Raw genomic sequence first — 21,015 nt, 5'->3', positions numbered from 1 at the left:
TAGACAGACGAGACTTACGAATCATTATCAATCTGTATTGGAATCAAAAGGCCAATATAAAGATAGAAGAACAAAAGTCCGAAAATATAGATATAAAGAGAGGAGTAAGACAGGGCTGTGTTCTGTCACCATTATTGTTTAACGTGTACAGTGAAGCCATATTCCAGGAAGCGATAGCGGATCTGGGTGATGGAATCTCTGTAAACGGAAAAATAGTAAATAACATAAGATTCGCTGATGACACCGTTATAATGGCAGACACCCTGGAATCGCTACAAGAATTGGTAAATAGAATTAACGATTATTGCATTAGATACGGACTAAAAATAAATAAGAGAAAAACTAAATTTATGATTGTCTGTCCATGTCCATGTCCATGTCCATGTCCAAAATGACCAAAGCAGAGAAATCAAAGTCCGAATTGAAACTGCAAGGCAAGCATTTGTGAAAATGAAGACAATGCTTACCAACAGAGACCTTCAGTTGCATCTCAGATTGAGGGCTCTGAGATGTTACATATTTTCTATCTTACTATACAGCTTGGACATTGAAGAAACAACACATAAGGAAAATAGAAGCGTTCGAAATGTGGTGTTACAGAAGAATATTAAAAATTCAGTGGGTTCAAAGGATTACCAATGCTGAGGTACTACGACGTCTAAATAAGGAGTTAGAAATTATGAACAGCATAAAAAGAAGAAAACTAGAATATTTGGGTCACATAACCAGAGGAGAAAAATATGAGCTGCTGAGAATTATTATGCAAGGAAGGATCCAAGGAAGAAGAAGCATAGGAAGAAGACGCATCTCCTGGCTGAAGAACCTTAGAGAATAGTTTAACTGTAGTTCACTACAACTTTTCAGAGCAGCAGCCAACAAAGTGACCATAGCCGTTATGATATCCAACCTCCGATAGGAGATGGAACTTTAAGAAGAAGAAGTGAGGTTTGGCTGGTAGTGGTTTATCGTGTATTTTGTGTCATGTAAGTGTGTTGCTTCAAATGATTCGGGAACACATCGTTTACTTAAGCTACATGAGGAAAGGAATGCCTTTCCTCAGGTAACTTAGCTTCCGTGAATGTGTTAGTTATTGTTTTGGAATCATCAGAGTCTTCTAACATTATTACCATAAATTGGTCGCATTGCTCCTGTAATGATCCTTTCTCAAGTTAACATGCTATATATATATATATATATATATATATATATATATATATATATATATATTTATTCTTCCTCAAATGAAACGATTTTTGTTACTTACCGTTTGATTTAAAAATGAAAGAGTTGTTAGATTACTATTCAACGGATTTCGTGTGATGCATTCGCTCGTTAACGAAATATTGTCCTCAGGTTTCGGTAGAACCATAGATACTATGGCTATATTCAGATTCATTCTAACCATATAGTTAACGGCAAATCCTGCAAATACTATGTACCAAAGGACATCTCGGCAGGAACAACATTGATTTGGGTCTAAGAAAACAAAAAATGATAACAAACAACTATATATAAGCGACCATAAACAAATAATAATAATAGGTGATCTGAATGGTAGAGTTGGGAGTAGTGAAGATGACCCTATAGGGGAACAGTTTTGGGGCACAAAAAAAAATTTTATTATCAGATGTCGCTACATTGCGTCTATACGAAGCCATGTTAGAGTTGCTTCCTAAGACAGAAAAGATTTATTTCACGTTCAGAGCGATTGCGAAAGCCGTTCTGATGAGGCCTATTGGGCCGAAATACGTATAAGCGGATGCGCAAGCGCCCTGTACGTGAAATCAAATCTTAACTGTCTTTTCCTTTTTATTCTGATATACTCTGTACGAGTACTAAAGTTCATTCGTTTACCAAATTCCCATCAGTAAACATGAGCACGTGTTAATATTCGCCATGTCATTCGTCAAGAGGCTATTAAATATAATTTATTACCTTAAGCGAGACAGATTCTCATGTTACAGATCCCAACTTGCCAGCATTTTAAATTCAAATTGTATCGTGTTGATTTTTAAGTTAATATATTGTGTTATATTTTATGTTATAGTTATTGTTAAGTTATTTACTGGTCGTGTTATTTTTTAGAGTTTAGTTTAATTGTGATATAATGATTAATTTTCAAGAAATTCTTACACTAACAGTCTCAAAAGTAAATATTTTTAAAAATCATATGATACATAGGTCGTACATCAGTACGACCCTGTTTGGCTTACACGTGGTTCTATTGACGATTGGGAATTTGTAAAATGAATACGGTTTAGAAACCAATTCGCTAAGAATTTTGCTTAGTTGAGGAGATATGTTGTGGAATGCAATTTTTAGATTCCCCATGTCTCTCTTAACATCTTTATCAACGTCTGTTTTGCCTTGCAATTCTTAGAAGGCACAGATTAAAGCGGAGTTCTTGAATTTGGTTTCGAAAATTAATCTACGATTTTAATTAATGAATGGTTTGAACATAAGAATATCTATCATTACATATTAGTCCAATCTTCACGTGCGTTGAAGTAGATAATTGACTACGTAATGCGTAATACAAAAAACGAGCCTTAAAAAAGACTACTCGTAATGGTATAGCCGACAACACAGTGATTATGGCCAGCTCTAATGAAAAATAGTCAACAAATGAAAGGCGAATGGAAAAAAGCTAACAGAAACAGTAATTTTGTCATAGTTTTGGTATTTTGGACACTATAAAATGGCAAAGAAGCATTTATTTACCTTTATTTTTTATTTCACTAGCTTTCCCATTAGTCATGATATATAAAATGATACAAAAAACTTGGACTAGATACGAAGTTTAAAAAAAATGTTTAGAACATACAAATGTTAACAACTAATTAAGTATTTTTTTGTTAAAAGTTCAAATAATTGATCTCAGGTGGATGTTTAACAATCGGTAATTTTAGACTTCCGACAAAAAACGAACGATTATATTTTTTAAAATTGTATTAGTTACAGTTATTAATTTTACCTTATCCTTATCACAACTCAACTCGTTATTGATAGTTATACAAAAAAAATTAACAAAAAGTCACGTAAGTAATTACCGGCACTTAAAGTAAGTCAATTAAAAGGACCCTATACTGTTTTTAGCAATAAAGGAATATAAACATTTAACAATTATTATTAAGAGTATTGAAGCTTTGTATATACAAGGTGGTTCAAAAAAAGGTAACCCCGTGTCTAGGATAGGTAAAAAACTGAAAAATAATTGGGGTTTGCTTAGTAAAAAATTTTTGTAACGCCATCCGTTTTCAAGATACAGGGCGTCGAAGAAAAAAAAATTTTACGCATTTTTTACGATTTTGCCGAAACTACTGGCAACATTGTAATGAAATTTTATACGAATATGTTTTGGAAGCTGATACATCCCATGAATTTGTTTTTATATCTGATTCTCATAGAGGGCGCTAGTTACACGGATCGTACTAAGTATTAGTCAATATAACTTTTTTAAGAGTATAATTATTATTCAAAATTTCAAGTAAACTTAAACATCATTCAATTTTACACGAAAAAGGTACTTTGGTAAAACTCGATACTGTGTACCGTTTTCGGAATATTTTGATTTAAAAATTATAAAGTAATAATTGATGCTGGTATAAAATAGTTAGTAATTAAACAAAACTCACAAGAAGAAAATTAAATTAATGACTAAGAACATAAAATAAAATTCAATTACAGTAAGTGTTCAAAATGTCCTCCGTTTTCCAAGTCTACTCTTTTTTCTAAAGATTCCATCAACCTTTTAAACGGTAGGGGATCAGCTATGATGTCATTAAATTGACGTTGAATTCTTTCTTCCAATTCTTGGGGTGAATTTACCTCTGTAGCATAGTCTTTTTCTTTAATATACGACCAACCTGCGTAGTCCAAAGGGTTAAAATCGCATGACCGAGGAGGCCAATGAATCGGAGCTTCTGCATCTCTACCAATCCATCGATTCGGAAAATGATTACTCAACCAATTACGACACCTTCTATCAAAGTGTGGTGGAGCTCCATCGTGCATAAAAAATAAAGATCTTCGCTCGTTTAGCGTTAAATCTTCTAATATCTCGAATAAGGAATTGTTTAAAAAATCAAGATGCATATCACCATTTAAATTTCCAGGTAGAATATGATAACCTATTAATTTGTTACCTAAAGTTGCTGCCCAAACATTAACTTTAAATGAGTGTTGGTAATGTGATACCCTTTTGACTCGTGGATCCTCATCACACCAGTAGTGTGCATTATGGGAGTTAAACATACCTTGTCGCGTAAAGGTGGCCTCGTCCGTAAAAAGAATGCATTTTAAAAAATTTGGATTGTGGGCTGTCCTTTGTTGCAATGTTTCACAAAAATCCACTCTAACCGGTAGATCATCTGGCAAGAGCTCTTGGACTTGTCTGTAATGATAAGGATGTAATTGCTGTTCTTTAAGTATCCGCCAAGTACTTGAAGAAGAAGTATTTGTTTGTCTTGCTATATTCCTTACGCTAACTGTTGGATCTTGATCAAGTAAATTTAAAATATTATTTTCTTTATTAATTGTTCTTGTTGTTCTTGGTCTACCAGAATTTATTTTATTTGGTCTCACATTCCCAGTTTCTCGACAACGTCGTTCAACGGCTCTAAATGTTTTTTTACTTGGTAAGTTTCTTCTAGGAAACTTTTCTGCATAACGTGTCACAGCTGCACTAGAACATCCTAAACATTCGCCTAAGGTTAATAACATGTCAGTGTATTCAACATTTGAGTACATTTTGATTTGATTTTACAAATAACAAGGTTTCAAAACTCTAATTATTGTTAATTTATCGTCATAACAATCAATAAATGTCAGATTTCCATGGCACACTTGGAGAAAATAGAGGTATACCTATTAGAACTTTATCATTACTACCAGCATCAATTATTACTTCATAATTTTCAAATCAAAATATTCCGAAAACGGTACACAGTATCGAGTTTTACCAAGAGTACCTTTTTCGTGTAAAATTGAATGATATTTAAGTTTACTTGAAATTTTGATTAATAATTATACTCTTAAAAAAGTTATATTGACTAATACTTAGTACGATCCGTGTAACTAGCGCCCTCCATGAGAATCAGATATAAAAACAAATTCATGGGATGTATCAGCTTCCAAAACATATTCGTATAAAATTTCATTACAATGTTGCCAGTAGTTTCGGCAAAATCGTCAAAAATGCGTAAAATTTTTTTTTCTTCGACGCCCTGTATCTTGAAAACGGATGGCGTTACAAAAATTTTTTACTAAGTAAACCCCAATTATTTTTCAGTTTGTTACCTACCCTAGAGACGGGGTTACCTTTTTTTGAAACACCCTGTATAGTATTTTTCACACTAAAATCATATCACGTCACGATTTATACAAACTAACGTCACTTGTATTTGAAATTTCCTTCATCACCAATCTTCATTCATCAATCTAACTTAATATTGCCGCCCAAATAGCATATTTTTTCCATTCTTTCTAACGGTGTATCGCTATTGTAATTTGGGCGTTTATGTTGATGTTCTTACTAATGATCATTATTTTTGTCTTCTTGCAATTTAGTTTCAGACGTATTTGTTACATGTTTCTACTACGTTATCCATCATCCTTTGGAGATCCTGCGCACTATCTGCTAGCAACACTATATTGTCTGCTTATCTAATATTGTTTAAAAGTTGGCCATTTACAGCAATCTCATCTACCGAGAACTACAGCACAATAGACGCAATTTTTATTATCAGACAAATAATAGAGAAGTCTATTGAATATGGGAAACCAGCATACATGTGCTTTGTAGATTTAAAAAGTGCTTTTGACAGGGTGAAGCGAAATGACATCTTAAATTTTTTACTAGCTGAACAAACAGACCATCCAATAATAAGGACAATTAATGAAATTAACAAGAACAACAAGACCAGAGTTTATAATGCCAACAGGGGAAACAGAATGCATAGAACTAAAAGGAGGAATCCGTCAAGGAGACTCGCTCGCCCCATTGTTATTCAATATGGTGATGAATCAAATAGTTCACGAAGTTAGAAAACGACACGGATACCATATGGGAGCGCATAAAATCACGATACTATGCTATGCCGATGATGCAGTACTAATTGCTGATAACTAGACTTCGGCAAATATGCAAATAAAAATGTAGAAAATATGCGCATAAATATGCACGTGTTTACCCGAAAATATGCAAATATTTTACAAAATATGCATACAAATAAATTAAAAAATCGTGAAATAGTAACAATTTTATTTAAAAAAAAAAGTGTACATAACTAAATATTTCCTACTATTCATTAAGATTTACATTTATTTTAAGTAACTACATCATTTTTAAGTATGAATAAACTTATTTAGAATTATGGTAACAATAAATGACCAAGTGGTGTTCAAAATTTTCTAACAAAAACTTGTGGCTTCTGTCTGAGTACATATATTTATATATGGAAAAACTTCGTTCAACATCAACTGATGTAACGGGAGCATTTTTCAAACTAACCAAAACATTTGGTTCTAAATTAATTGTTTCCGAAATATTTCCAACTAGAACACTGACTACTTCAGAAAGAATATGGTAACCTTTATTTTTTTCCATAGTAGCTTCAAATTTTTTTAAAATATCTTTTCCAATATTACCTCTAACGTTCCGACAACATGACGCAAATTCTTTTATTAATGCTGTACTTTCGAACAATGACAGTTTTGGTGATTCTAACTGAGTAATTGTTTTTTGAACAAAACTAAAATTTGATTTTATAAATGAAAGTTCTTGTTGAAGCAAGTTACTCTGAAAAGTTTGTTTAGAATCCAAAAGAGATTGGGAACTTTCATCTGTTAACGTATCAATTATGTTCTTTATTTTAACAAAATGATCTGCATAAAAATTAGCTGCTTCTAACCATGTTCCCCATCGCGTTAAAATAGGTTGTGGTGGAAGACGAATGTTAGGTAGCATTTCTTTATAAAGTTGAATTCTTATAGGAGATTTAAGAAATACTTTTTTGACACTGGATATCATGGTATTTACAAGAGGAAACTTTTTTCGTATTTCCTCTGCAACTCTGTTTAATCCATGCGCTACACAAGTAACATGTATTAAATCTGGGAAAAATATTTTTAAATTTTGTCCTGCTTTCACCATATAAGAAGCAGCATCCGATAAAATAAGCAGTAATTTATTAGAAGGAATAGTTGTCGGAAGAAAAAAAGTTGCTAATGTTTCTTGTCTAAAACGCGAAATTGTTAAAGCATTTGTTTTCTCAAGTTGCTGGCATGAAATAAGATGAGATTTTGGTAAGGTATCTTCTTTAAGAACACCAATCAATAAATGAGCAATATACTTTCCTGAGGAATCAGTGGTTTCGTCTACAGATATGTAAAAATAATTATCTGCAATTTCTTCCTTAATATTAATTAACACCGACGAGTATAGCCCGTTCACATTATTTCTTCTTAGAGACCGATCACTTGGAACATTAAGTTTGCAATATTTTTTTAGAAACGAACTAAAATTTACATTTGCTAATTTTGAAAGCGGTATGTTTGCAGACACTAATGCGCGACACAAGTCTTCATTAAAAGTTTCTTGCTCATCTAATTTTTTTAAAGTAGATTGGAAACATTTAGCCATTGAAGTTTGATGTTTTCCTCCTATTTTTCCTTTTTTTGCAATGTGTGAAGCAGTTCTCACATGTTGGTCTATCTGAAATTTCTTCTCACATGCTATCTATAAATAAAAATAAAAACCTTTATTTTAACCCAACCTTTAAAATATAAAAATATACAAGGTGTTTTTGGTTAATCAAATAACTGGTTTTGAAAAAAAACACTCGCTAAGTGTTTTAAATGCAGTATTAATCCACAAATTAGTTTTTGTTACTAACCATTAGTACATCATATAACTTATTTTAAAATTCAACAAAAGTTTTTTTTTTTGTTAATTCAATTACAATAAAAATAATTGTGTTTTAGAATAGCTGACTTCATAAAAAAAAGTAAAGGTGAAAAATTTTTCTAAATACACACCATTCTATTGTACCATGGACAATTTTTTCTCACTAAAGGAAGCTATTTTTCATTTAAAAACAACCTACGAGTACTAAATTTCAAGTAAATACGTTTATTGGTTTTGAAGTTATTGTTGTTATTAACTAAAAGAATTTAATTTTTTTTAATTTTAACACCCTGTATCTCGAAAAGTAAATAAGTTTGACCCCTCATTAACTATATCGTTTTGTTCAATTTTTCGAGAAGTATCTACAGTCAAACGTTGTAAGTGTCATTTGGAAACACCCTGTATGTATGAAATATTAGATATTTAATAGAAAATATTAGATACTTACAATTTTGCCACAGACTGAACAGTAGATTTTTCCCATATCCATAGACAGCTCTTTATAAGGTTTAATCCAAGTTGAAGCACTGGTTGTTTTAGGCATTATAAAATCACAATCTTCCTTTTTGTTACGCACAACGAGTGTTTACGCTTTGAATATCAAAACAAAAATGATTTACAAATCTGAGCATCAAATTAGAAATGTTTAGGTACCTAATTCAATAAACTGGGAGATTTTGGAAAATCCCCAAATTAGGAACAAAACTATTAGCCGTTTACCTGCTGTTAAGATACAATAAATTGTAGATAGATTTGGGGATTAGATCATAAAATGCAAATGAGCGAACCCTTAGCGATTATCCAATAACTGAATGCCTCAGTGACCGAGACTTTCTAAGAATGTTGAGGGCTACTTAAATTGATCTTCTTTGAAATTGTAAATGTTTTGTACCTGTAGAGATTACGTACTTAGATCATTTCTTGATTAAAATGACTACAAAATTTTATACAAGAATTGAAATAAATTGGTATGTTTAAAAATTTTCAAATACAGTATAAAAATCTGAACTTTTATGCACTTTATGCAAACGTTTATACAAATATGCCAAAATATGAAATATTTGCATAAAATATGCACAATATGCAAAATATGCAATATGCATATTTGCCGAAGTCTACTGATAACGAAGATGACCTACAAAGGCAGCTTTGCTTATTGCTGGTATCTTTATTTAATGTATTATTTTTTAATATTTTTATAATGTATAATGTACTCATTTTCAAATAAATAATTGTATTTTTTATATTCAATGTATATTTGTATATTTTGTGTGGAATTTTCTATACTTTGTGGATGTATCTGGATAATGCGAATATTGAAGAATAAGCTTAAACATTTTTATTTAATAAGGATAATATGCTACGCCGACGACGCCATAAAAACAGCCGAAAATGAAGATGACCTACAAAGATTAATTCAAGAATTCGAAGATACGGCGCTCATATACAACATGGAGATCTCAACAGAGAAAACTAAAGCGATAGTGATATCAGCGGAACCGAGAAGATGTAAACTAGTCGTAAATAACAAAATAATAGAACAAGTGATGGAAACTGAATATTTGGGAATAAAACTGTCAAGAAAAGTGAAAGAAGAAGTACAAAAACAAGTGAACATGGCAAACAGAGCAGCAGGATGTCTCAACAACACAATCTGGAGAAACAAATACCTCACAACGGAAACGAAAATCAGGATATATAAATCAACAATAAGACCGATAATGACGTACACAGCGGAAACAAGAGCAGATACGGCGAAAACACAAAGACTACTGGAAACAACAGAAATGAAAGTCTTACGAAAAATAACAAACCAAACTCTAAGAGACAGAGTAAGAAGTGAGGAAATACGAGCGAGATGTGGTATAGAGGAAATAAACGCGTGGACCAAAAGAAGAAAAGTGGAATGGAATCAACACATCGAAAGAATGACAGAAAATAGAATAGTACGAATAGCAAAAGACAAATCGCCAAATGGAAGAAGATCATTGGAACGACCGAGGAAAAGATGGTCAGACAACGTCAATTGAGGCTAAAAACCGAAGTAAAACAGGCATTTTGCCTATTTATAAAGTAGGAAGAAGAAGAAGATTTTTATTTATTTTTAAATTTGAGATAACTTTAAAAAATTGTAGTTTGCACCTCGACACCGACTATTAGCTTTCAGTGCACTTTTGGAGAACATCTTTAAAATGCAATAATTCGATTAGGTTCTTCCGAATTTTATACATCCCATTCCCATTCATTAAATCTTATAAATCAATTGAGCTTTCTATTCATTTTATATTCTTGCAATTTTGTCCATTGATTTCACAATATTCCTTCTTTTATACAAAACTTTCTATTTCCTTTTTATCACACAGGCTGCCATGTTCTTTTTAATGTTGCACTGAATTCTTATTACATAATCAAAATTATTGATTTATTTAGTGCCTCACTAGTTGAGTTTTAAAATGTATTTAAATTATACCTGTTTCTGTAATCTTTTATATTATTATTCAATAAACCTTATCTCGTTTTCCACATTATTGAAAAGTGAGAAAAGAACTTTTGAAAAGGTGATTATATGAAATTCCTCACTTATTAACTATTCTGATGTTTTGGAAACGTTGTGTGGTCCTGATATCGTAAATCTTGAATAACATGATATGATTTTTATATGAAAATCTCTGGTGTTAGGTAAATTGAACTTATTGAATTCGTATTTTCCTATAGTTTATTTTTATGAACGAGAGAGTAATTAGCATAATTTTAACTGGTAGCTCCGACCACTCCATGGGCGTGCTCAAGATTAATTGAAAAATTACTTTGAATAATTGTAAAAAATAAATGAATTATTTCAGTGTTATAAAGTGTTATGTGTATGTAAACAAAAGTGACTCTTTTATCACACACTATATTAGAACTGACTGGCCTACATTAAAAAGGGTTTTAAAAAATTCACATTTTTTTTAATTTTTAAAAATTACAAAAGAGAAAAAGAGTTTTTAAAACCGTCTAAGGTATGTTAAATAGATGAATAAAAATATTAATATAAAACTTACAGCTACTTGTTACAAATCCAAATCAGATTCAGAAGATGAACTTTCAGAACCAAGATTTATAATAACTGGCTCGATCATTTTATCAGTAATATTGTCCAGCTTCCACATTTTTTCCTCTTCTTTAATAGTGTGATTTACTGCCTTTTCCCAGTTTTCAGGTTTTACATTATTTACGGCCTCCAAAAACAACTGTTTAACATCATGAATTTTAAAAGTGGTATTTTTTCTTGAAACTTCACTCTTTATCTGTGCCCATACCAGTTCAATCGGGTTTAATTCACAATGATATGGTGGGGATCTAAGTACTGTCATTCCACGATTTTTGGCAATTTCATCAATTTCGTATTTTTTAAATTTTTCTTTATGAAGGGCACACAACGAATAAAGTTCCTTTCTTATAGATCCGGGATGGTATGTAATATTTTTTGAACTCAGCCAATTCTGCAAGTCTTTTTTTAACCACTTGGTTGTGGGCAGTCCTTCTATAAGTCTGGAGTGATAACTTGCATTATCCATTACTATTACACAGTTCTTAGGAAAAAGATCTATCATTTGTTCGAACCATTCTTGAAAGACATCAGCGTTCATGTCTTCATGGTAGTCACCGGTACGAGTTGATTCAAAAGTTAATAAACCACCTTCAACAAAACCGTCTGAACTGCCAATGTGTACTATTATCAGCCTGCGTCCCTTTCCTGATGGTGGGTTTAAACCAGTAGATAAGTTATTTACAAAAGCGTGCCTTTGACTTGTAACAGTTTCATCCTGCCAAAATTTATTTGGTGTATGACCCTCGTTGATCCATGTTTCATCAAGATAAAATATTTTTCTTTTTTGGTTTCTCATTTCCTTTATGGTTCTTAGAAACTGTCTTCTCCATATGACAATATCGCTTCTTTCTAATAAAATAGACTTTCTGGGATTCTTTTTCCAGCGGAAGCCTATTTCTTTTAAAAGTTTCCATAACGTACTTCGACTCATTTCTGGGTAATCCTTATCATCTCGAACTGAGACAAGAACTTTATCCAATGTTGGAAATTCTTGTCTAAAGAAGAATTCATGCACTTTCCGTCGAAGTCCTTCTTTAAAATGATATTCTATTTGAAATTTTGGTTTCCCTGGAGCATTACGTGGCATTTGAAAACTACCACATTTCTCTTCTTTAATAACTCTGTAAATCGTAGATTTCCCAACACCAAGTGTACTGCTAACTAACTCAACGGTCTCATCAACACTTTGACATAAACGTTTGTCTGTAAATGATTTAAAACAATTAAATATTAATGTTTTTTCATTAACTGTTAGAGGACCAATTTTTCGGCGTTTACACGGCACTTCCAAATTTTCCATAACACTAGTATACACAATAAACTGCACCTTGCAACTGAAGTACCTACTTTTAGTGAACTGTTAAGAATTTTGAATACGCCACTTGGACCTTCCTATATACAAAATGGAAAAACCCACTATCACATTTTCTGTGGAATAAGTTTAGAAGGTAATTATCACATTATGGGACATTTATTATTAAATTTTTGATTGTTGAAACCCTTACTTCGTGGAATGCACTCATTTCATATAAAATAAAACGTTTTATTTTATCTAAAGAATTAAACTTTATTTTGCAAATAGGCAAAGAATTAAACTTTATTTTGCAAATAGATAAAATAAAACGTTTTATTTTATCTAAAGAATTAAACTTTATTTTGCAAATAGGTAGGTACTTATTAAACTTTTATTGGTTATATATAACCAATAAAATAAACATCTTACATTTCTTGCAAATTCATTAGTACCTGTTAACCTCCATCACTCCGACACTGGCAACCTTATTTAGGGATTAGTAACCCTCACAACTATTGTATTCTATTCTGCTCCAACCTTTATACCTGGTGGTCATACTCAATTTAAAATTGTTTTCCTATATACTTCTGTAAACTTGTTGACAAATATCTATTTTTCATTGAGTCACCCGTATCAACAGTTTAGGGATTTGCATACATAATTTATTGTTTTATTACTCTCTCATACATAAAAATACACTATAGAAAAGAAAATACGGAACTTACCTGTTACAAAGGACGACAGGGACGCAAAAGAAAAGCAAAGAAAATAACTTAAAACTATAGTTATTTGCCTAGGCTATATTTACAATCCTTATTTAATAATAAATACAACAAACATACTGTTTAATAAACATGAGTACGGAAATATATACAAAATAAATACTCATATAAAGATCTAATAAGATTCGTCGTTATAAGTAATTTTCTCAGTCTCATTCATATCTTTTCTCTTCTTTTTCTCGTCTCCATCTCTATTAATAACCATCATTTCCGTTTCTGGCATGGATTGGACCGGATTATTCCAGGAGGCTACTTCGGCTTTTGAAAATAACACGAAGAAAATGCAGGTGGAGACGAGAAAAACTGTACATACCCAAAAGACCTTCTGCCATTGGGCCGTTGTTTGCTAAAATAAAAAAAATATGAGTCATCGTGTAATATAAAATAGAAATATCTTAAAAATATTGATAAAGTAAAAGACATATGTCATCATCATCATCAATGACGCTGCAACTCTTCGTGAGTCTTTGCCGCGTTTACTATTGCCTTCCATGTTTGTCGGTGTCCTGTGCCAGTAATTCCCATTGTCGCACTCCCATTTTCTCTAGATCTTCTTTGACTGCATCTTTCCACCTTTTTCTAGGCCGCCCTACAGACCTTCTTCCCTCTGGCTTTTCCCAGAACACATTGTTTATAAGGCGATTGTCGTTACTGCGTATCACATACCCTGCCCATCTGAGTATATTGGTCTTTATATATCTGACTAGATTTTCTTTTCCGAATAGAGACTCTAGCTCGTTATTGTATCTGCCCCTCCATTCGTTCGTCACGCTGTCTCTGCAAGGGCCATATATCATTCGAAGAATTTTACGTTTCCACACCAGCAATTTATTTATTTCTCTTTTTGTTAGCGTCCATGTTTCGCTTTCATACGTGACTACTGGTCGTATTATGGTCTTATATATCTGGATTTTTGTACCTCGTGAAAGAAGTTTTGACTTTATTAGATGTTGCATTGCAAAAAAAGATCTGTTTCCTGCCATTACTCTCGTTTCAACTTCTCGCTCTAATTTGTTGTCATTTGTGATTGTTGCCCTTAGATATTTAAATTCTTTAACCACTTCGAAGTTGTGATCATTTATAGTAATGTTTTGCCTTATTCGCCGTCGATCTTGTTTTGAGACGACCATGTATTTTGTTTTGTCTTCATTTATTTTTAGACCGATATTTAATGCAGCTTCTTCAAAGCTCGAAAAAATATCCTTAATTTCTAATGTTGATTGTGCTACTGCGTCTACGTTATCGGCAAAAAAAGACATATGTGGACGTCAAAAAATATATTTAAACGGAATGCAATACAATAATAATATAGTGTCTTTTAAAGGGGTCTTTGACAGTTGGTAGCAACCAATTTTTTAAAGCTACGTCTATCAAATTGCTTGTCTTTTTGTAGCCTGTTTTGTTGAATTTGTCTGCACTGGTTCAGTAAACAATCAACGAGCATACCTTATTCTTCTTTACGTGCCATCTCTGCGACGAAGGTTGGCAATCATCACTGCTATTCTAAACTAGTGTATTTTGTTTGTATTCTGGTCTTCTAGTTAATTCTTTTATTTTCAAAAAGAGAAATCAAACGATTTCTACTTAGCGAAACCGAATTCAAATCTTAACCACTGTGTTTCCTTAAATTTGCGAAACAAACAGCTGGATGAATTACTCGGCAAGGGAATCTAAAATTGCATTCCACAAGCCGTTCATCCTAGTCAAAATTCGTAGTGAATTCAGTTTCTCGTACTTCCAACGAAGTAAATAACAAAACAGAATGACGGTATTAGATTTTTGTTTTGATACAGTGCAGCAACAACCGTTGATACGTATTTCGACCTCCTTAAGTCTCTTCAGAACGGTATAGTCACTGCTCTGAACCAAAACAAAAATCTTTCCCGTCCTAGACAATAGTTATTAAAATAACTATATACGGACGTAACTACGCCATCTAAAAACAAAAAGAGAAATCAAACGATTTCTACTTAGCGAAACCGAATTTAAATCTTAACCACTGTGTTTCCTAAAATTTGCGAAACAAACAGCTGGATGAATTACTCGGCAAGGGAATCTAAAATTGCATTCCACAAGCCGTTCATCCTAGTCAAAATTCGTAGTGAATTCAGTTTCTCGTACTTCCAACGAAGTAAATAACAAAACAGAATGACGGTATTAGATTTTTGTTTTGATACAGTGCAGCAACAACCGTTGATACGTATTTCGACCTCCTTAAGTCTCTTCAGAACGGTATAGTCACTGCTCTGAACCAAAACAAAAATCTCTCCCGTCCTAGACAATAGTTATTAAAATAACTATATACGGACGTAACTACGCCATCTAAAAACAAAAAGAGAAATCAAACGATTTCTACTTAGCGAAACCGAATTTAAATCTTAACCACTGTGTTTCCTAAAATTTGCGAAACAAACAGCTGGATGAATTACTCGGCAAGGGAATCTAAAATTGCATTCCACAAGCCGTTCATCCTAGTCAAAATTCGTAGTGAATTCAGTTTCTCGTACTTCCAACGAAGTAAATAACAAAACAGAATGACGGTATTAGATTTTTGTTTTGATACAGTGCAGCAACAACCGTTGATACGTATTTCGACCTCCTTAAGTCTCTTCAGAACGGTATAGTCACTGCTCTGAACCAAAACAAAAATCTTTCCCGTCCTAGACAATAGTTATTAAAATAACTATATACGGACGTAACTACGCCATCTAAAAACAAAAAGAGAAATCAAACGATTTCTATTTAGCGAAACCGAATTTAAATCTTAACCACTGTGTTTCCTAAAATTTGCGAAACAAACAGCTGGATGAATTACTCGGCAAGGGAATCTAAAATTGCATTCCACAAGCCGTTCATCCTAGTCAAAATTCGTAGTGAATTCAGTTTCTCGTACTTCCAACGAAGTAAATAACAAAACAGAATGACGGTATTAGATTTTTGTTTTGATACAGTGCAGCAACAACCGTTGATACGTATTTCGACCTCCTTAAGTCTCTTCAGAACGGTATAGTCACTGCTCTGAACCAAAACAAAAATCTCTCCCGTCCTAGACAATAGTTATTAAAATAACTATATACGGACGTAACTACGCCATCTAAAAACAAAAAGAGAAATCAAACGATTTCTACTTAGCGAAACCGAATTCAAATCTTAACCACTGTGTTTCCTAAAATTTGCGAAACAAACAGCTGGATGAATTACTCGGCAAAGGAATCTAAAATTGCATTCCACAAGCCGTTCATCCTAATGATCCGCTCATCCTAAAATCTAATACCGTCACTCTGTTTTGTTATTTACTTCGTTAGAAGTACGAGAAACTGAATTCACTACGAATTTTGACTAGGATGAACGGCTTGTGGAATGCAATTTTAGATTCCCTTGCCGAATACCGTTCTGAAGAGACTTAAGGAGGTCGAAATACGTATCAACGGTTGTTGCTGCACTGTATCAAAACAAAAATCTAATACCGTCATTCTGTCTTTTATTTTCCTTAAAGCTATCATGTTTATTTTGTAGCACTTCTATTTCATCACATTTTTCTTTTATCCAATTTTCTTTTGCTATTCGAATTTGTCGCCATATTTCGTTTTGTGGTTGCTGGTACAATGATTTATTTTTGTCCTTATATACTCTTCTTTTGTTCCTCAAGTTTAGTATTTCGTCCCTCATCCAATCTTTTTTCTTTTCTTTGGTTTTGCGTAGATACTTTTTTAAAGGTTCTATTAAGTCAGCCTTTATTTTTTCCCAGATTTTGTTGATGTTTTCTTCATTGCATTTCCCTTCAATCTGTACGGTGTTTAGACGTTCATTTATGTTTTCTTTGATTTCTGGATCTCTTAGTGCATTTACATCAGTTCTTTCTTCTTCTGCTGTATTCTCTATTATGTTTATTTTAATTTTCATATGTGCTACTAACAGATTATGGTTAGATGCTATATCTGCTCCAGGTTGTGTTTTGCAGTAATACTATTTCGATATCTTTCTCTGATCATTATGTAATCTATTTGATTTCTCATTATCTGATGTTCAATATCTCTTGGCGATTTCCACGTGTACAAACGTCTATTAGGTAATTCAAAGAACGTGTTTGTAACAATCATATTATTATCTGGGTAGAATTGTATCAACCTATGACCTCTTTGATTTCTATTACCTAATTCAAAATTTCCCTTCCCACTACGTTGTTTGTGCTACCCTTTCCAGTTTTGGCGTTCAGATCACCCATTATTATTGTGACGTCACGTGCTTTGTAGTTCCCCTTTGATTTTTATTCCATATGGTTGTCTCTCAAGTGCCTTTTTAAATAACTGGTCCGAGTAAATTATTGAACAATGTTGGCGACAAAATGCAACCTTGTCTGACTCCTCGCTGTATGGAGATTTCATCGGTGTAGTTATCTCCAATTTTCACGATAGCAATTTGATTACAGTACAAGTTTTTAATGACACGAATATCCTTGTCATCTATTTCGATATTTTTCAGTATTTGCATTAATTTTACATGCTGTACTTTATCGAATGCCTTTTCGAAGTCCACGAAACATGCAAATACATCTTTTCTTTGGTCACGTTTAGGATGTTTAGCGCAAAAAGTGCCTTCCTGGTTCCCATGGCGTTTCTAAAACCAAACTGGGTATCTTCGAGATCTTCTTCGCATTTGCGTCTAATTCTGTTGTGAAGTATTCTTAGGAAAATTTTAAGAGTGTGTCTCATTAGGCTAATAAATCGATGTTCTGAGCATTTTCTTGCATTGTGTTTTTTAGGTATTGCGACAGATAGATTTGAGCCAATCTGTGGGAATCACTCCGGTGTTATAAGTCCTACTACTACTTTTATGTTATCATCCTCTATTAGTTTCAGCAACTCAGTTGGTGTATCATCTGGACCATAAGCTTTTCTAATTTTAGCGTTATTTATAACGTGTTCTACCTAGCCCTACTTCATAATTTCTGGGCCGTCAGTACAGTTTTGGTAGAATTCGTCAATATTATTCCTGTCATCTTCAAACAACTCTGATATATACAGCTGCCATTCTTTTCTTATTTCGTTCTCATTTACAATAATTTTGTTATTATTGTCAACGAGCACTTATTATTTTTTGACGGCATTTCGGAAACGCTCCTTTACAAGTATATAGTCTATTTGATTTTTTTGAGGACTCAGGGTTATTGCCATCATCAAATGGGGCTTTCCAAGTGTATAGTCGTCGCTTGGGTAGTTTATACCAAGTGTTTGCAATGATCATATCGTTTTCTTTACAAAATTCATACAATCTCTGTCCTTGATGGTTAGGTTGTTCTAGACCACAAAGACCTACAGTCTGACCTCGTCGACCTTCAAAGGATTACAACATTGAAATGGAACTGGGCGGGGCATGTTGCCAGATTAAAAGATGGAAGGTGGATGAAGAAAATTCAGTAATGGAGACCTAGACACTTGCTTATCGTAATTGAGGACGTCCTCCGGCAAGGTGGTCAGATGACATCAAGCGCATTCAACACAACTGGATTCAGGGTGCTCAAGATAGAATGCATTGAAATTATTTACGGGAGGCCTATGTCTAGCAGTGGACTCAAAACGGCTGATGATGAATATGACTTAAGAAAAAACAATTTTTACAAAAAATATGTATGCATAATGTACAGGATAGTTAAATATTATTGCAACAATTAATTTTAAAGCGTTTTTCTTACAGCGCTTTAAAACAGACTTTTGAGATTTACTCAAAACTATAATTTCTGGCTCATGTTGTTTTTGAAATGACCGATTCAATTGATCGGTTAGTTGTTATTTGATCTGTTGGATATTAATTTAAAATACATTTTGCCATATTGATGATAACATTCACAATTTAATATATAACTAGACTAATTGAACTGTGTTACCACATCCTCTTTATTAAAGCATTAACGGACATGTAATATCCTTATAATAATCGAGTATCATTAATTATTATTAAGCCCGTAATCAACAATTCATTGTCCTTTAGAGAAGCGCATATTTCGGTGACCGTGTACATCCCACCCCATTTGTAGGGTGTAACTATTACTATGAAGCATCAGCCGTAAGTAGAGTTGGTGGTGTCTGTGGTAACGAATAACGGATACTTTGGAGTCGATTTATACTCCTACGAAAATGAGGTTCTAAAACTGTTCTAATTCTTTCATGTTGCACGTCTAAGTATTAAATTTATGTGGGAAAAAGCCACAATTGATACATTTTTAACTAAAAACTTACCATAGAGCCATGGCACTACCTTGCGAACTATGCAGAAACATATTTTTTTTTATCTTTAAAACATCTTAATGCCTGTTATATTATGTGTGTATTTCTTTTTATCTTCATAAATAATATGAAATCTGGCAACTGTGAGCCGAATACAATTCTCACAACCGATCCTAGCAACCCACTTCTTCTTCTTAAAGTTCCATCTCCTATCGGAGGTTGGATATCATAACGGCTATGGTCACTTTGTTAGCTGCTGCTCTGAAAAGTTGTAGTGAACTACAGTTAAACCATTCTCTAAGGTTCTTCAGCCAGGAGATGCGTCTTCTTCCTATGCTTCTTCTTCCTTGGATCCTTCCTTGCATAATAATTCTCAGCAGCTCATATTTTTCTCCTCTGGTTATGTGACCCAAATATTCTAGTTTTCTTCTTTTTATGCTGTTCATAATTTCTAACTCCTTATTTAGACGTCGTAGTACCTCAGCATTGGTAATCCTTTGAACCCACTGAATTTTTAATATTCTTCTGTAACACCACATTTCGAACGCTTCTATTTTCCTTATGTGTTGTTTCTTCAATGTCCAAGCTTCCATTCCGTATAGTAAGATAGAAAATATGTAACATCTTAGAGCCCTCAATCTGAGATGCAACTGAAGGTCTCTGTTGGTAAGCATTGTCTTCATTTTCACAAATGCTTGCCTTGCAGTTTCAATTCGGACTTTGATTTCTCTGCTTTGGTCATTTTTGTCATCAACCCAGGTTCCCAGATATTTATATGTCTCTACTTTTTCTATTTGGGTTTGCTCTATCATTAATCTTTCATTTCCATGTTGCGTTTTTGAGACAATCATGAATTTAGTTTTTCTCTTATTTATTTTTAGTCCGTATCTAATGTAATAATCGTTAATTCTATTTACCAATTCTTGTAGCAATTCCAGGGTGTCTGCCATTATAACGGTGTCATCAGCGAATCTTATGTTATTTACTATTCTTCCGTTTACAGAGATTCCATCACCCAGATCCGCTATCGCTTCCTGGAATATGGCTTCACTTTACACGTTAAACAGTAATGGTGACAGAACACAGCCCTGTCTTACTCCTCTCTTTATATCTATATTTTCGGACTTTTGTTCTTCTATCTTTATATTGGCCTTTTGATTCCAATACAGATTGATAATGATTCGTAAGTCTCGTCTGTCTATATCTTTGTTTCTCAGTATTTCTATTAGTTTTTCATGTCGGACCCTGTCGAATGCCTTCTCGAAGTCGATGAAACAGGAATAAATATCTAGGTTCATATCTAAGCATCTTTGAGAGAGGACATTAAAAGCAAACAATGCCTCTCTCGTTCCCAGTCCCTTGCGGAACCCAAACTGAGTATCATCCATATCATCTTCTAGTTTTCTATATAATCTTCCATGAATCACCTTTAGAAATATTTTGAGGGTATGGCTTATTAGTGATATTGTCCTATAGTCTGAACAATCTTTGGCATATACTGTTTTTGGTATTGCTACAAAGGTGGACACCAACCATTCCTGTGGGATTTTTCCAGTTTTATATACTTCATTAAATAGGTCCAGAAGTACAGGTAGAGCAACCCACTACGGACCGGATAATCTGCTGGTGCCAATATTATAGTGGCTCCTATAAAAAGAGAAAGATTTTGCGAGCATCCTATGTGAGGGACAGAGATAGAGCTATATTAAATATTT

At 33.1% G+C, this 21,015-nt stretch overlaps 2 protein-coding genes across 5 annotated transcripts in view; both read right to left on the bottom strand.

Annotated features, from left to right (window-relative positions):
• The window catches only part of LOC140449440 (putative inorganic phosphate cotransporter), a 41,398-nt gene extending 38,475 nt beyond the window's left edge, over nt 1–2,923 (bottom strand). For all 3 annotated transcript variants that reach the window (XM_072542612.1, XM_072542614.1, XM_072542613.1), the window contains exons 1-2: nt 2,722–2,923; nt 1,265–1,476 (exon numbers count right to left, since the gene is read on the bottom strand). In XM_072542612.1, the coding sequence (XP_072398713.1) occupies nt 1,265–1,476; nt 2,722–2,758 (249 nt within the window). In that variant the 5' untranslated portion in view covers nt 2,759–2,923. The remainder of the gene's footprint in view (nt 1–1,264; nt 1,477–2,721) is intronic.
• Nucleotides 2,924–13,079: 10,156 nt separating this feature from the next.
• Nucleotides 13,080–21,015, bottom strand: part of LOC140449437 (sialin-like) — a 72,988-nt gene continuing 65,052 nt past the window's right edge. For both annotated transcript variants that reach the window (XM_072542607.1, XM_072542606.1), the window contains exon 10: nt 13,080–13,422. In XM_072542607.1, the coding sequence (XP_072398708.1) occupies nt 13,192–13,422 (231 nt within the window). In that variant the 3' untranslated portion in view covers nt 13,080–13,191. The remainder of the gene's footprint in view (nt 13,423–21,015) is intronic.

Source organism: Diabrotica undecimpunctata, chromosome 9 (assembly GCF_040954645.1).
Source record: "Diabrotica undecimpunctata isolate CICGRU chromosome 9, icDiaUnde3, whole genome shotgun sequence".
Classification (NCBI taxonomy): domain Eukaryota; kingdom Metazoa; phylum Arthropoda; class Insecta; order Coleoptera; family Chrysomelidae; genus Diabrotica; species Diabrotica undecimpunctata.
Note: the sequence above shows the minus strand (reverse complement) of the source record. Positions and strands in the feature narration are given on the sequence as shown.